The sequence below is a fragment of the Thamnophis elegans genome, chromosome 4, assembly GCF_009769535.1.
Source record: "Thamnophis elegans isolate rThaEle1 chromosome 4, rThaEle1.pri, whole genome shotgun sequence".
NCBI classification, from domain to species: domain Eukaryota; kingdom Metazoa; phylum Chordata; class Lepidosauria; order Squamata; family Colubridae; genus Thamnophis; species Thamnophis elegans.
Window position 1 is genome coordinate 58,837,339 of NC_045544.1, and position 14,502 is coordinate 58,851,840.

The following is a 14,502-nucleotide window of genomic DNA, read 5'->3' on the forward strand; positions in this document are numbered from 1 at the left end:
GACAAGATATAGCTAATAGACTTGATACTAACAAATTTATCCACATTTTGATGCAAGAGCTGTCTTGTTCTCACTTAATTTTACTTCTTTTAAGAAGCTTCTATATACCTATAAAACTTGCTGTTGAATAGCATCCATAAATCTAGCTATGTTCATGAGAATATGTCGATTTTAAAAATATTTCTTTAAACTACCACTTGCATAAAACAAAAGCATTAATTACAAACCCAAAGTTCTTTTTTTCAAGAGGCACCTGGACTTTCTTGTTTTTTCTTTGAAGATGTTTTAGATCTGAGGAAGCTTCTTGGATGAGAAGCGAAAGGTCTTCAAAGAAAATCCAGTAACTGGATGTTTCTCTTCTCATCCAAGAAGCTTCTTCAGCTCTGAAATGTCTTCAAAGAAAAACCAGAAACTCCAGTTGCCTCTTGAAAAAGTAAACATGAGACAACCATGACCTAGGTGACTGAGACACTAATTAGAAAAGAACATTTTAAAAGATATCTCCATTGATTTCCTAAGGCAAGGAATTTTGGTGCACAGAACAGAGGCAATAGGATAGTAAAACATTGTTATAGAGGAATGGAAAAGTTACCGATTTAAAAAACAGAATTTTTTCCATTCCTCTATAGCAATGTTTTTCAAACATGCCGGCTGAGCAATTCTAAGAATTAAAGTCCTCGTATCTTAAAAATCACCAAATTTGAAAAACGTTGCTCTACAGTTACAAATCTATAGACACGTTCATCCGCATGTCATTGGCTTATACAACAATTCTGGAGGAAATGAAGGGATTAATATGAGGTTGACCAATCAGGCTTTCAATTTCTTTCTCTCTCTTTGTTTTTAGGAGAACGGAAAGAGACCATGGGAAAAACACGTTAGTTCAACAGAGGAAAAGGTGGCGCCCCCCAGCTTCTTGTAGGTCCGGCTAGGTCCCTTCCTGTTAGTTTTCTTAGGCGTGATGGCGTTCCGGAGGTTGGCTCCGACGCTGAATAGGGCGGCCAGGACATTCGGGGAACCAGACCACGGTAAGGGAGTCGTCGAGATTCAGATTTTTGATGGAGAGCCATCGGTGTCTTTAATATGACATTCAGAAAGACGCGGAAGGAGACTGAACGGTTAAGCCCGCGAGAGTTTTCTCTTTTCTAACTCTTTTTTGCATGGGTCTTTTTGATACAGTAATGTTTGGGTTTCTTCGAGGTTAAATAAACCTTCCCTTTTGGAAGTCTGCATAAGAAGTCTGCGATTTTCAAAATATTTTGACAGACGGCCATCCTTAGCTGCTTACTCTCCAGATGGTTTTAACTTGAATTGCAGGCAAAACACTGATTAAAATTATGATACTTGCACTTCGGGGAGAATTAAGGAATACGGATTTGTTTTGCTGTAGATGATGGGGATTATACTCTATAGCCAATCTCGAAATAAACATTTTGCAGTTAAATAAACATTTAAAGGGCATCTCTGCAACCTGTCTAAACCACAGATTAGAAATAATGATGTGCCAAGTATTTTTTTAATAAATGGAAATACAAAATATATTATTACTTTAATGAGATTCAGCTTGCTTAAATTAGCAATATCAAGCATTTTTACCTGTTTTCCTTATTCCCATTTCACAATCAGCTGATGACTCTAGTACATTTTCATTTATACATTATACTGATGATCTTTTTTGTATTCTTAGTTGTTTTCTAAGACCTTTAAGCATACATTTGTTTTTCTTTATTTTCTTGTAGGAGTTAAATTTAATTCTTCTGTTCCCAATCCCATATCTCTTCCTGATGAAGTGGATACAAGAGAAAATGAGATTGTTGCTCCTGAGTTCACAAATAGGAACCCACTTAATTTGGAAAGATTGGCTATAGCAAGAAAGGATCTAGGTTGGAAAACCTCATGGCCAAAACGGGATTATTGGTACAGGTAAATTAGAAAAAATGCAAAATGGCCTATATTCAATAATATAGAACTTAACTTAATTTTGAAGAATACTTTTTATCAAATATTTATTCTATTCTGCAGAGGGCAAATATGTGGTCAGTGATAGTGATGTTGTCAGCCTCTCGATCTTTTCTATCTTACTGTTCATATGAATCTGCAGCAATTCCAGTTTGCTTTTTGATTGATTCCAAATTCCCAATATTGATACTTGAGATTTTTTGACTACTAGTTATAGATCCCTTTTCATTATTATTATCTACATTTATATTGGGCCCAATGCCCAGTGATCATGGATGGTTTACAATTGATTTAAAACATGAAGAGGATGACAATAAAAACAACAAAAATGAGAAAAGAGTAGAGATGGCAGAATAACAAACAAGCTGGAAACAAAACCAAAAGTAAACAGCCTAGGATAACAGGAGATTACCAAAGACTGCGATAAAGAGCCTGGTCCCTTGGAAACACCAGCAGGATGGGGAACATTCCAATCTCGGAGGTAATCTCAGGGTAAAGGTGCTGTGACAAAGAAAGTGCACTTCCAGAGTATTAATGGATGGCATTGTTTAATTGAAGGAATTGGAGCATGCAAACCATGCCAGATCGAATAAGCTGTCTAGATGTTATGGGAGACAGATGAACCTTCAAATAACCAGGTCCTATGCTATGTAGGGCTTTATAGGTAACAAATTGCACTTGGATAGCACCTGGAAGCAAACTGGCCCCCAACACAGCTGATGAAGCAGAGTTATTATATGGGCATGCTGAGATATGCTCACCATTGTTTGTGTTACTGCATTCCATTAGTTGAAGCTTCTAAATGGTCTTCAAGGACACCCCCATATAGAGCATATTGCAGTAGTCAAGCCATGAAATGACCAGAGCACAAGTGACTGTCTGAAGAGCTATTGTATTCTGTTCCTCTATCAGTTTAAACAGTTCCCTAATCTTTTCTGCCTATTGACGGCAATGCCTTGTCTGAATATAGCAAGTTATAGAGAAACTCACATAGGAAACCAATATACTGAATTCTTGCCATATTTGTTAAGTGAAACGTTGCAGCAGTTATGTTGGTAACACAGTTGTTAAGTGAATCTGGCTTCCTCGTTGACTTTGCTTGCCAGAAGGTCGCAAAAGGCGATTGCATAACTCTGGCACACTACAACAGTCATAAATAAGCACCAGTTGCCAAGCATTCAAATTTAGATCACATGACCATGGGGATGCTGCAATGGTCATACGTATGAAAAATAGGCATGTCACTTTTTTCAGTGCCATGGTCATGGTCTGAATAGTCATTAAACAAACACGTAAGTTGAGGACTACCTGTATTCTTGTTTCATTATAGTGTACATTTGTAAACAAAATTCAAGACTGTACATAGTTTGTTTAAAGTCAATTTGTTGGTTCTTGAGATTTCTGTCAGGAGACAGAACATACAGCCTGTAATAGTCCATATGTTATTTCAGCCACAATGTTTCAAAGTTATATTTACAGGTATTTTCTTGAATCTTTCTTTTGAGTTCTCTTTCTGATTATGCCCTCTTTGTAGATGCGCTAATGGGATATCTATGGTTGGAAAATATAGTTTAGGGCAGGGGTCACCAACCTTTTGGATCTCAGGGACCACTAAATCCATAATTTTAAATCCCATGGACCACTAATATGATTTTTAAAAAATAAATAAATATTACTTAGTGCAATTTAAAAATGCAAATAATTTTTCTGTGGACCACCAACATTTTCTCGGGGACCACCAGTTGGTGACCGCTGGTTTAGGGGAAAGATTATTGCACTAAAAATGGAGTTTAAAAATAAAGGTTTGTTGTTGGGGGGGGATCTACAAGAGCAAAGAGACTTAGAGCTCACTTGAGGATTTACCATCACAGAAGTTTCCGCAGGAAATCCTATACTTAGCGGGGAATGATCCTATACTTTCCAGAGGAATAATTCTGTTTTCATCAGTGTAGCATGTGTGCATGTTAATTCATTTGTAAAGGCTTTTGTGCCACTTAGATGCTAAACCTTTTAAGTAGCTTACATCCATCAATACATAGAATTAAAATCAATAAAGCAAAATGAGCAAGTATTACAGAAATAAACATTTGATATGCTATCAGCAAGGGATACATTAGTATTCAAATTCCTCAAATGTTATGTGGAAAAGCCATATATGTTTTACCCTATGAAAGCCCAACAGAGGGATTGTGGTCCAGGTATCCAGAGACAGGCTGTTCCACAGAATGGGGGCCATCATTGAGAAAATTCAAGTATGGGGATTATGCAGATTGTATTTTCTCAGAGACAAACCTTTCACTCAGGATAACATCGTTCACCTCCTATTACAAACTTTTCCTGTTTATAATTAATGTTTGAAAAGGGAGAGAGAAAGAAGTTAGTATACAAATAATCTGAGATATGTAGAATTTCAAATATGAGACATAAAATTTACAAGTACAGAACTATAGGAATTTTTGTTATCGCAAATGTATTCCTCTGATAATAAAAGAAAACAGTAACATTTTGTTTTTCATATTTAACAATCCAGGTTACGATTTGAAAAAACCCAAAAACATGTGGAAGGCTACATTGAACATTGCAGCGGTCATATTGTAGTCTCTGCTTCCACTCGCGAGTGGGCTATTAAGAAGCATCTTTATAAAACAACTGGTGTGGCAGCCTGTGAGAATGTGGGGCGTGTATTAGCACAACGTTGTCTCGAAGCTGGAATCAACTTTGTGGATGACAAGGTTATAATTCCATGTGAAAAACACGGCGAAGGGGCAAGTTGATTTTGTTTTTCTTACTTTGGTTGCTACTTACCGTATTTTTCAGAGTGTAAGATGCACTCCCCCCGCCCCCCCAAAAAAGAGGGTGAAAATTTTGGTGCGTCTTATACACAGAATACTTGCCGGCCCCCACCTGCCGGCCTCTGCCTCCCAGCAATTTTATTCCTTGCAGCAGCCTGTTTCAGTTTCAGTTTCAGCACAGTCTGATTAGCACAAGCAGTTGATTGTCGGTTGGATCGGCCTGACCATCAGCTGTTTCAGGCTGCAGGAATTGCCATTGCTTATTCCCGCCTCCACGCACATCCCATTTTCCGCCCATTCCGATCCCTGCCGCCCGGAACGGGTGGAAAATGTAGTGTGTGCAGAAGCTCAAAATGAGATGCGGAAGCCAAAAACGGGGACGCAGGGGCGGCAATAGGCTATGGCAATCCCTGTAGCTTGAAACGGCTGATCCTTGGGAGGCAGATCCAACCAACAATCAGCTGCTTGTGCTAATCAGGCTAAATTAAAACTGAAGCAGGCTGTTTGCTGCAAGGAGGTAAATTGCTGGAAGGCAAAGGCAGATTTTTTTTCTTGTGCTAATTAGGCTAAACTGAAACTGAACCTGGCTGTTTGCTGCAAGGAGGTAAATTGCTGAGAGGCAGAGGCAGATTTATTTGTGCTAATCAGGCTAAATTGAAATAGACTTTTGTTGTTTTCTGTAAGGAGGTAAATTGCTGGAAGGCAGATTTTTTTCCCCTCCCCAAAAGCTAGGTGCGTCTTATACTTTGGAGCGTCTTATACTCTGAAAAGTACAGTATCCTACATTTTATATTCTTGACCACAATATTGTACAGTTTACTTATAGCATGGCTTTATGACCAAAGCATTAAAATGTGTAAATATCAACGAAGGCTTAGTGCAGAGTTGGCATATACTCTTAACATGAGAATTGCATTGTTTGGGGAGAGAAAGGAATTGAAAGAACTGTAATTCACTGTGTATGCTGAAAGTACTAATGGAACTGACAAAATTAATAGTTGTGTCTTTCTTTTTAAATGCAAATAGCTGAAACGTTTCAAACAGGCTGTGACGGAAGGTGGTGTTGAACTGAAAGAACTTGAAAGAATTTATGATAAATATGGTAATAAGAAGCTGCCAAAGGAAGTACAGACTTAGAAGCCTGCAATTCCATCCTTGGAAAACATTTGATCACACACTGCTCTTAATACCTATCTTTTTATATTAAATAAAAATCCAACAGGTGTACAAATGCTGGTGACAGTTTTTTGTTTGCTTATTAACTGTTTTCATAAAATATTACAACAGCATAAAACAATAACCTGCTACAGGTGGTTCCCTAGCCAATGTATCTATATCTCTTTTTAAAAAATAAATTAAAAAACCAGCCAATATTATTTCTCTTTAAAAATAATTGGTAGGTCTGGTGTGCACTCACCTGCAGTAACAAAAGGCTCTTTTATTTCCTTTTGCTTTTTAAAATAAACCACTTGACTGTGATGTGTGATTTCTAATGGTGGAAACAATCATTTTGTTTCAAATATGCATATATCAGATTTCTTTTGACAGTGTTTAAACTTTTGTTAGTCAACAAAAGTGATTAATATATTATGATTTACTTAATGGGAAATGCTGGAAGTTGATATTCCAATATTCATTCTGGACCTTGAGCCATGTGGGATTAATTAAATTCTAGCAGAGTTTGGCACATTTTCAGCTGAGTCTGGAAGTATAATAGGTTTCATCTCTGTAACAGAAATTTGATTAGGACTATCAATGGGCCTGCTTTGCAGTATCTTCATTTGTCTCTTTTTGAACAAATATTTCCCTTATAAAACAAAGGATAAGAGATACTTAGCATAAAGAATAGAGATTTTATTTGCATTATACCACCATATCAAACTACTCTTATCTTGCTCTTTAGGGGAAAAAAATCTCAACTATTTGCCTAGATTGGTCATCATTATTACTATGGCTTTCTGTTCTACTCAGAAGATACCATTTAAGAGGCCTTCTTGACCATTGATGCAACTAGAGAAATTGGTTAAAGAAAAGTCTGTAGAGGACTTTTGACCCTGAGGACACAGATAAACTTCGAAGTGCTTCAAGGACCCTCTAAAACAGGGGTGTCAAATTCACAACATTGTCACATGACATATTGCAACTCCCCCCCCTTTGCTAAAACGGATGGGCGTGGCCACATCTAGCCCACAGACTGCGAGTTTCAACACCCCTGCTCTAAAAGGAAGCAAATGACCAGCTGTCTGCAAGGAGTATAAATCCTTCCATTCCCCACTATCCTGTCGGAGCTGAAGAAGCTTCTTGGATGAGAAGCAAAATGTCTTCAGAGAAAAAGCAGGAAAGTCCAGTTGATTCCTGAAAAAGCACCTTTGCTTAAAGAAAACAAAATACATATGACTACCCCATTTTCAATGACTGCGTGGACACTATATTCAGCAAGATATATTAAGGCAGTGCAGTTTTTATTTTCAGTAAGGTAATTAAGCAGCCCATAATTGATCTTACAGTACCATTTAAATCCATACCTATTATGAGCACAAAAGGAGAAAAAACCCTGCAAGAACACAGGTAGTCCTTGACTTACGACTGCAATTGAGCCCACAATTTATGTTGCTAAGTGAGAAGTGTGTTGTGAGCTTTGCCCCGTTTTATGACTTTCCTTGCACCAGTTAAGTGAATCATTGCGGTTGTTAAATTAGTAACAGAAATAGTGAAACAGAAACAGAATAACAGTTGGAAGGGACCTTGGAGGTCTTCTAGTGATCTAGTCCAACCCTGTTTAGGCAGGAAACCCTACACCACTTCAGACAAATGGTTATCCAATAACTTCTTAAAAACTTCCAGTGTTGGAGCATTCACAACTTCGGGAGGCAAGTTGTTCAATCTGATTTTTGAATCTGGCTTCCCTATTGACTTTGCTTGTCAAGTGGTTGCAAAAGAGGATCACATGACCCCAAGACACTGTAATGGGCATAAGTATGAAACAGTTGCCAGGTATCTGAATTTTGATCATATGATCATGCAAAGGTTGTAATTGTGAAAAATAGCTATAACTCACTTTTTTCAGTGCCGTTGTAACTTCAAATGGTCACTAAGTGAACTGTTGTAAGTTTGGGACTACCTGTATACAAATATATATTAACGATCCAGAGTCGCTGAGAGTCATGTGGCATAGAAATTCAATCAATGTTAACCTTAGTCTTAATCCACACTTAAATGCTACTTCCAAGGCAAAAACAACCTTTATCGATTTATACAAGTGGGTTAATTTCTAAATAGCCAATCTGAATTTTAGCCAATAAACGTTTGTTCAAGTCGTTCCTCAGCCCCTTATACCATCGACCGAGCCTAGGCGTTCTAATCCTTCCCCATTAGGGTTGCTTTCCCAGACGGACAACGAAAAGGACCAATGACCTGATTCGGACCATCGTTTCCAGCGATCGGGGAACGCGGGTGCTTAGGAGAAGAGTGTTTAAATGCGGAGGGAGGGCGGAGTAGCAAATGAGGCTAGTCCCGCCCCTTTCAGCCTCCGAGGAGAAGCGGGAAGTTCACCGAACCGCAAAGGCAGGAGTTGGCGGGCGCCGCGGAGAGAAAGCAGCCGGGGCGGGATGGATGTGGGGGCCGCGCAGTTTCCAGAAATGTTGCCTCGGTTAGAGGAGCTTGTCCTGGGCTGCGACTTCGTTGGTGAGGCAGGGGTGTGATATGGAGGGCGAAATCTTCCCCATCTTTTTTAATAAGCTAACTACGAAAGAGTTCTGTGGTTCACACACCTCCACCCTCATTTATGCGTGCAAACTTTGGTCTCGGCTGGCGCGTTCCTCCTTAAACTTTGGGATATATCTTAAACGGAGAAAGCTTAAATGGAGAATGTTATTGATCCCAAGGAAATCGTTGGATCTACTTCAGGGGCTTACCAGGATCTGCTTACTGTAGATGGGGGACTGGATCATTGATTGGATTCCCATTTGGCCCTTTGGATGACTCACCGACTGGGTTAGGGAGCCAAAAGATGATATATAGAAAATAAATAGAACACAAAACACTCACCCATCCAGTGTAATTGATACACCATGGTTATGTAAAATCATACAACTATGGCTGGTTAAATAGCTGATGGAGCAAACCATGGTTTAGTGATCTATCACAATCATTATCTCAACTTTACAGAGTTGTTGTAAGAAGGATATAAGGAGAATCGTACTCGTAGGCAAATTTTATGAAAATAGGTATCCATATGTTGCTATATAGATTATGCCTTCTGATTTTGGAAATAATTTGTAATTCTCAAGAAATTGCATAGCTCTTTTATTTCCATCCTAGCCAACATGGGATTTTGAGAGTTGTAGCAAGATCAGTACAGTGTTTCCTTAACAGACCTTTAAGTATTTAATTCTAAGAACGCTTCCAGGGTTATGCTAAGTGAGTACAGTGATACTTTGTGCAAGAGGAGCAAAAATACCTTGTTTTGTGATTTAAAAATAAGTTATTTGCCAGGGCAAATGTATTCCTCCATATTTGTAAAATCTGCAGTTCCTATTCCCCAGTAAAATAAATCCTTTAGTCATATTTTTCTATAGTGTGATTATTTGAAGAGCTTGAATCTGGTATCCTTCCTCCTTTATGGTATTCCATATCTGAATCTTATAGTTTATAGTAGAAATGTTGCTAATGTTTAAAATTGATAAAGACAAGAATTTTGCTCCAACTGATAAAAAAATATAAAGCACATTGAAGAGTGTAATAAATGCATTAGTAGAATATGATAAGGTGAGAAGATACTGTTAATGATGGACAAAAATCTGTGTGGTGCATTAAAATATAACTGAAACCACTTTATTGAACAATCATAAATGTTTACATCTCAAGTTTGTAAAAATCAGATCTATTTCATAATTTGGAACAAGTGAGAAGGCTGCTATGGATAGTCTTGGCTTTTCACTTTCTTTTAGAACCTCTTTCAACTTTACTTAGATTTTATACTCACAGGGTAATGAGAAAATTATTGAAATGGGGGAAGCTAAAAAAATCTTACTATCTCAAAAACTTTAGGATTACAGCTGTAAGCATCTTGAAATTCAAATTCAATGGTGAAAAAAGTAAGATTCTACATTTAGGCAAGAAAAACAAAACACACAGATACAGTATATGTGGTACCTTGTTCAATAGTAGTAACTATGAGTGGGATCTTTGAGTCCTAGTGGACAACCATTAGATATGAGCCAACACTGTGCAGCAGCTGCCAAAAAAGCCAACACAGTTTTAAGCTGCATAAACAGATAGAATCAAGATCACGTGAAGTGTTAATGCTACTTTATAATGCCTTGGAAAGGCCACACTTGGAATATTGCAAGTTTTGGTCCCCACAATGTAAAAAAGATATTGAGACTCCAGAAAGAGTGCAGAGAAGAGCAACAAAGATGATTAGGGGACGAGACTAAAACATATAAAGAATGATTGCTGGAACTGGATATGTCTAGTTTAATGGAAAGAAGGACTAGGAGTGACATGATAGCAGTGTTCCAATATCTCAGGGGCTGCCACAAAGAAGAGGGAGTCAAGCTATTCTCGAAGCACCTGAGAGCAGGACAAGAAGCAATGGGTGGAAACTCATTAGGAGAGAAGCAACAGAACTAAGGAAAAATTTCCTGGCAGTTTGAACAATTAATCAGTGGAACAACTTACCTCCAGATGTTGTAAATGCTCCAACACTGGATATCCATTTGTCTGAAGTGGTGTAGGGTTTCCTGCCTAAGGGGGTTGGACTAGAAGACCTCCAAGGTCCCTTCCAACTCTGTTATCCTATTCTCTTCTAGTACAATAGATCATGAAGAAATCTCAATCCTTATTTTAAAATTTAGGAGCATGTTACTACTACATACATATTTTATATTAATACATAACTCATTAATATATTCAATATGAATTATTATGAATCCTACATATGTAAGATTGTGATATACGAATTAAATAAAGCTTTGTATCCATCCTTTAATAATAGTGGAAGGGACATGTTCTGTCTTTTGCAGGCCTTGATTTGGAATTCACAGGTTTGCATTCTGACAGTCAGCCTAGGTAAGCATGTTGAAATAAATATATTTCTAGTGGTGTCCCCATAGAAATTAGAAACATGATGAACAACATGGAAATCCTTCATATCTTTCTTTTCCCCAGTCTCTTTGATTTACCTGATGAGTGGTATCGGAAAGGCAGACTGAGTGTTCAGCGGTTTACAGTGAATCAACTTGGTGAGGTCTTCTAGTTTCTAAAAGATAGTTTAAAAAGTGGCAATCAAAAGTTAGAAATAGTATCTGAATAGTATCTCGGTCATATTAATTTCTCCCCCCCCCCCAAAAAAAAATTGTTTTTATCTTAAAAGAATACATGCTCTCCTCTTTCCCAAATGTATTTTGAGATATATCTATTAAGGAACTGGGGTGGGTGGATTTTGCTACATACAGTATTAGACTGTAGTGAATGAGCGATCCCTGTGAAGGCTCATGGTAGAAACACTACCCCCACATTTACCCAAGATGTTGATTCACAAGTCTCTTACACATAAGACTCAACACATTACCTCCCAAATAGGACATATCTGATGATAGAGCCGAGGTAGCACAGTGGTTAGAGTGTAGTACTGCAGGCTACTTCATCTGACTGCTAGCTGCAGTTCAGCAGTTCAAAACTCACCAGGCTCAAGGTTGACTCAGCCTTCCATCCTTCCAAGGTCGGTAAAATTGTTGGGAGCAATATGCTGACTCTGTAAACCTCTTACAGAAGGCTGTAAAAAGCACTATGAAGCGGTATACAAGTGCTATTGCTATTGCTGTAACAAAGGAAATTGATCCACAATGCATCCCTGAAGATGTTAGTTAACACAGAAGTTGAAAAAAAAACCCAAAGGAGACCCTGTAGTCAGCATATTGCTGTGTAATGAATTGCATTTTTTTTTCTTTTAGGTTTGTCCATATTTTATAAGGGGGTGTCAAATGAGTAAGTAAATTGTTTTATTGTCAATTATATTTACCTGATGATAATTTTTGGGTCTTCCCTGCCAGTTAGCTAACCTTAATTATTTTTGTTAATTTTTATAGTTATATCGCACATTCATACAACTTCTTCCTATTCCCTGCCACATTTGGCCAAATGGATTCCGAGTTCTCCTGCCAAACATCTAGTATTCAATTCCTGTCTCATTATGACTTTGACTATAATAAGGTATATTTTATGTTATTTAATGGAGTAGAAAGAATTTAAGTAAGGAAGAAACTAGATTTGGACTTTGCCTTTCAAATGCTGTTGAAATTCAGTATAATGAAATATATTTTCAATATTTAATTTCCAGTTGAATGATATAGAGAGTTAATTTTTATCACTGTCAATATTCCAGGGCCCCTTGAATTGCTCCATTCTTTCTCTGAGGTCAGAACAGGGCTCTTGTCTCAGGAGGGAGAAGATCCGATATTTGATCAAGACTCCTCAGTAGGTTTGTTAACTCACCAGTTCTGGAAGTTGAGTTGTGGCAACTGAACTTTTTTTTTTTGTTTGTTTGAAATGTGTCACTGCTTATCCAAGTGGCTTCTTCTTCAAACTGATGAAGCTATTTGGATAAGCAATGAAACATTTCAAACTAAAAAAGGAAAGTCCATTTGCCATGACTTAACTTCCAGAAACTACCTGGATGACTGAGAATCTTCATCGACATTTCCCCCCAAAAGACTATAGTGAATGTAGAGTGTGGGATGAAAAGGTTACTATGAAAAGTAAGAGATTTTAAGGTTTCTAATCATACTAATTCTCGATCATTCTATCTAAGTAGAATAATTTAGACCAGCGTTATATATATTCAATTTTATGCCATTGTGAGCTATAGGAGTAAATGGTTCCTCCATCCTTTTTGTCAACAGCTTGCAATTTTTTAGAGTTTATCAGATTACTTGAAGATAGGATGAATTGTCCTTATCACCAGAGTAGAAGTGGTTGATAAATATTTCAATGTTTTGTTTTTTGTTTTAATCTTGAATTTGTAACGAATACCTTATGGTTTAATATATGAATATGTCCATGTCATTATTAGAAGCCAAGCTGAGAGAACCTTTACTTTTTTTTTTACTTACTCCAGTACTGTAGATGATTTTATCTTAAGTCAGGAGAAAATGATCTTGATGCCTGAATTCTATACTATGTAGCATTATCTATTTGTCTTTAGTTTCTTAAAGATGGAATTCCTTATATGAATGAAACACAAGAGAAGAAGCTTCAGCATCTGTTATCTGGTAATTGGATGGTCCAAAGGTAACCCTCTTCCACACTATTGTTTCTATACTAATGTGGGGTTTTTTTCTCCTGTGTTTGTTTATGCACTTAAGTAACTGGAGTGACAGGATCCTGTTCTTAGAACAATGGCTGTCAACCAATGGCACTCTATAAGAACTGAAATTCAGAAATCGTCTAAGTGAGACTTCAGTTGTCATTTAAAGTCTTTAAAACTTTGTGGATAATTAACATAACAAAAGGCCTCTAAACATACAGAAATCCTTTGTTTAAAAAGTTTTGTTAATATTGTATGATATTCAGATTCTTTGATAGGTTTATTGGTAGGCCTTAGGATAAATTAAAAAGCAATTCCCTGATAGCCTTAATTTCAGACACTCTCTCCTCGCAGTCTTTCTCTAACTGTCCGCCATTCTTCCTGAATATTTATCTGTGCTCCTTCTCACATCTCTGTAGCCATTTTGCTTTTCTAGTCTTGTGAGCTACTATCCTTTATTTAACTTCAAATTCACAGCATCTGTTCTTTCTCATCGTCAGTATATATTTTATTCTGCATTAGGCAGCTTACTATTCATATATTTTCCACTTCTATCTATAGGCTACCTGCTCTGTCCTTCTCCTTTTTGTTACAATTTTTCTAGGAATGGATTCAGTCTTATTCATTACAGATGCATAACATTTTTTTTAATTGTTTACATCAAGAAAAGTAATAGAACTACTAATAAAAATTGTGAAGCATTGTAAAGGCATCGTGTTGTATTTGTATTTACTCACAATTCTATCCAGAGGTGGTATTCAACAGATTCTGACCAGTTTGGGAGAACCGGTAAAAGAAATTTTGAGTAGTTTGGAGAACTGGTAAATACCACCTCTGACTGGCCTCGCACTCATCTATTCTCTGCCTCCCGAGTCCCAGCTGATGGAAATTTAGCAACCTTCCCCTGGAGTGGGGAGGAAATGTGGTTCTGGAGAACTGGTAGCAGAAATTTTGAGTAGTTCAGAGAACCGGTAAATACCACCTCTGACTGACCTCGCACCCATCTATTCTCTGCCTCCCGAGTCCCAGCTGATGGGAATTTAGCAATCTTCCCCTGGAGTGGGGAGGGAATGCAGATTTTACAGTGTCCCTCCTCTGCCCACCAAACCACACCCACCAAGCCAGGCCACACCCACCAACCATGCCCACAAAGCCAGTAGTAAATTTTTTTGAATCCCACCACTGATTCAATCCGACCACTAAAGGCTTCTGTGGGGAAAATGGGAGGCAGGAGAATGAGATATGTTTGCTGCCGAATACATCGACAGAGACAGATATGAAACTTTTGGGATGATACAAAAATCATTGAGCATCTAAGTTATTATTTGCTTTGTCCTTTGGAAGGCATTTTCTTGAAAAGCTAGGTCTTTTTAGAGATTTATTATTGAGAAATAGTGTTAATTTTCTGAGACCCTGAAGGTACTGGAAAGGTTGGGTTGGACA

The 14,502-nt window shown here is 37.7% G+C and overlaps 2 protein-coding genes across 3 annotated transcripts in view; both read left to right on the forward strand.

The window, feature by feature from the left end:
* The first annotated feature begins 861 nt into the window (after positions 1-861).
* On the forward strand, positions 862-5,983 carry MRPL18 (mitochondrial ribosomal protein L18). Its single transcript, XM_032216895.1, has 4 exons — positions 862-1,028; positions 1,740-1,923; positions 4,490-4,724; positions 5,778-5,983. The coding sequence occupies exons 1-4, from the start codon at positions 962-964 to the stop codon at positions 5,886-5,888; spliced, it is 597 nt and encodes a 198-aa protein (XP_032072786.1). The 5' UTR covers positions 862-961; the 3' UTR covers positions 5,889-5,983.
* A 2,193-nt stretch (positions 5,984-8,176) lies between these two features.
* PNLDC1 (PARN like, ribonuclease domain containing 1) overlaps positions 8,177-14,502 on the forward strand; it is a 36,497-nt gene continuing 30,171 nt past the window's right edge. Inside the window, exons 1-6 of one of the 2 annotated variants that reach the window (XM_032214926.1) lie at positions 8,177-8,435; positions 10,778-10,823; positions 10,923-10,996; positions 11,708-11,741; positions 11,843-11,966; positions 12,958-13,043. In XM_032214926.1, coding sequence (XP_032070817.1) covers positions 8,228-8,435; positions 10,778-10,823; positions 10,923-10,996; positions 11,708-11,741; positions 11,843-11,966; positions 12,958-13,043 — 572 coding nt within the window. In that variant the 5' untranslated portion in view covers positions 8,177-8,227. The remainder of the gene's footprint in view (positions 8,436-10,777; positions 10,824-10,922; positions 10,997-11,707; positions 11,742-11,842; positions 11,967-12,957; positions 13,044-14,502) is intronic. The other variant, XM_032214927.1, reaches the window with a different exon arrangement.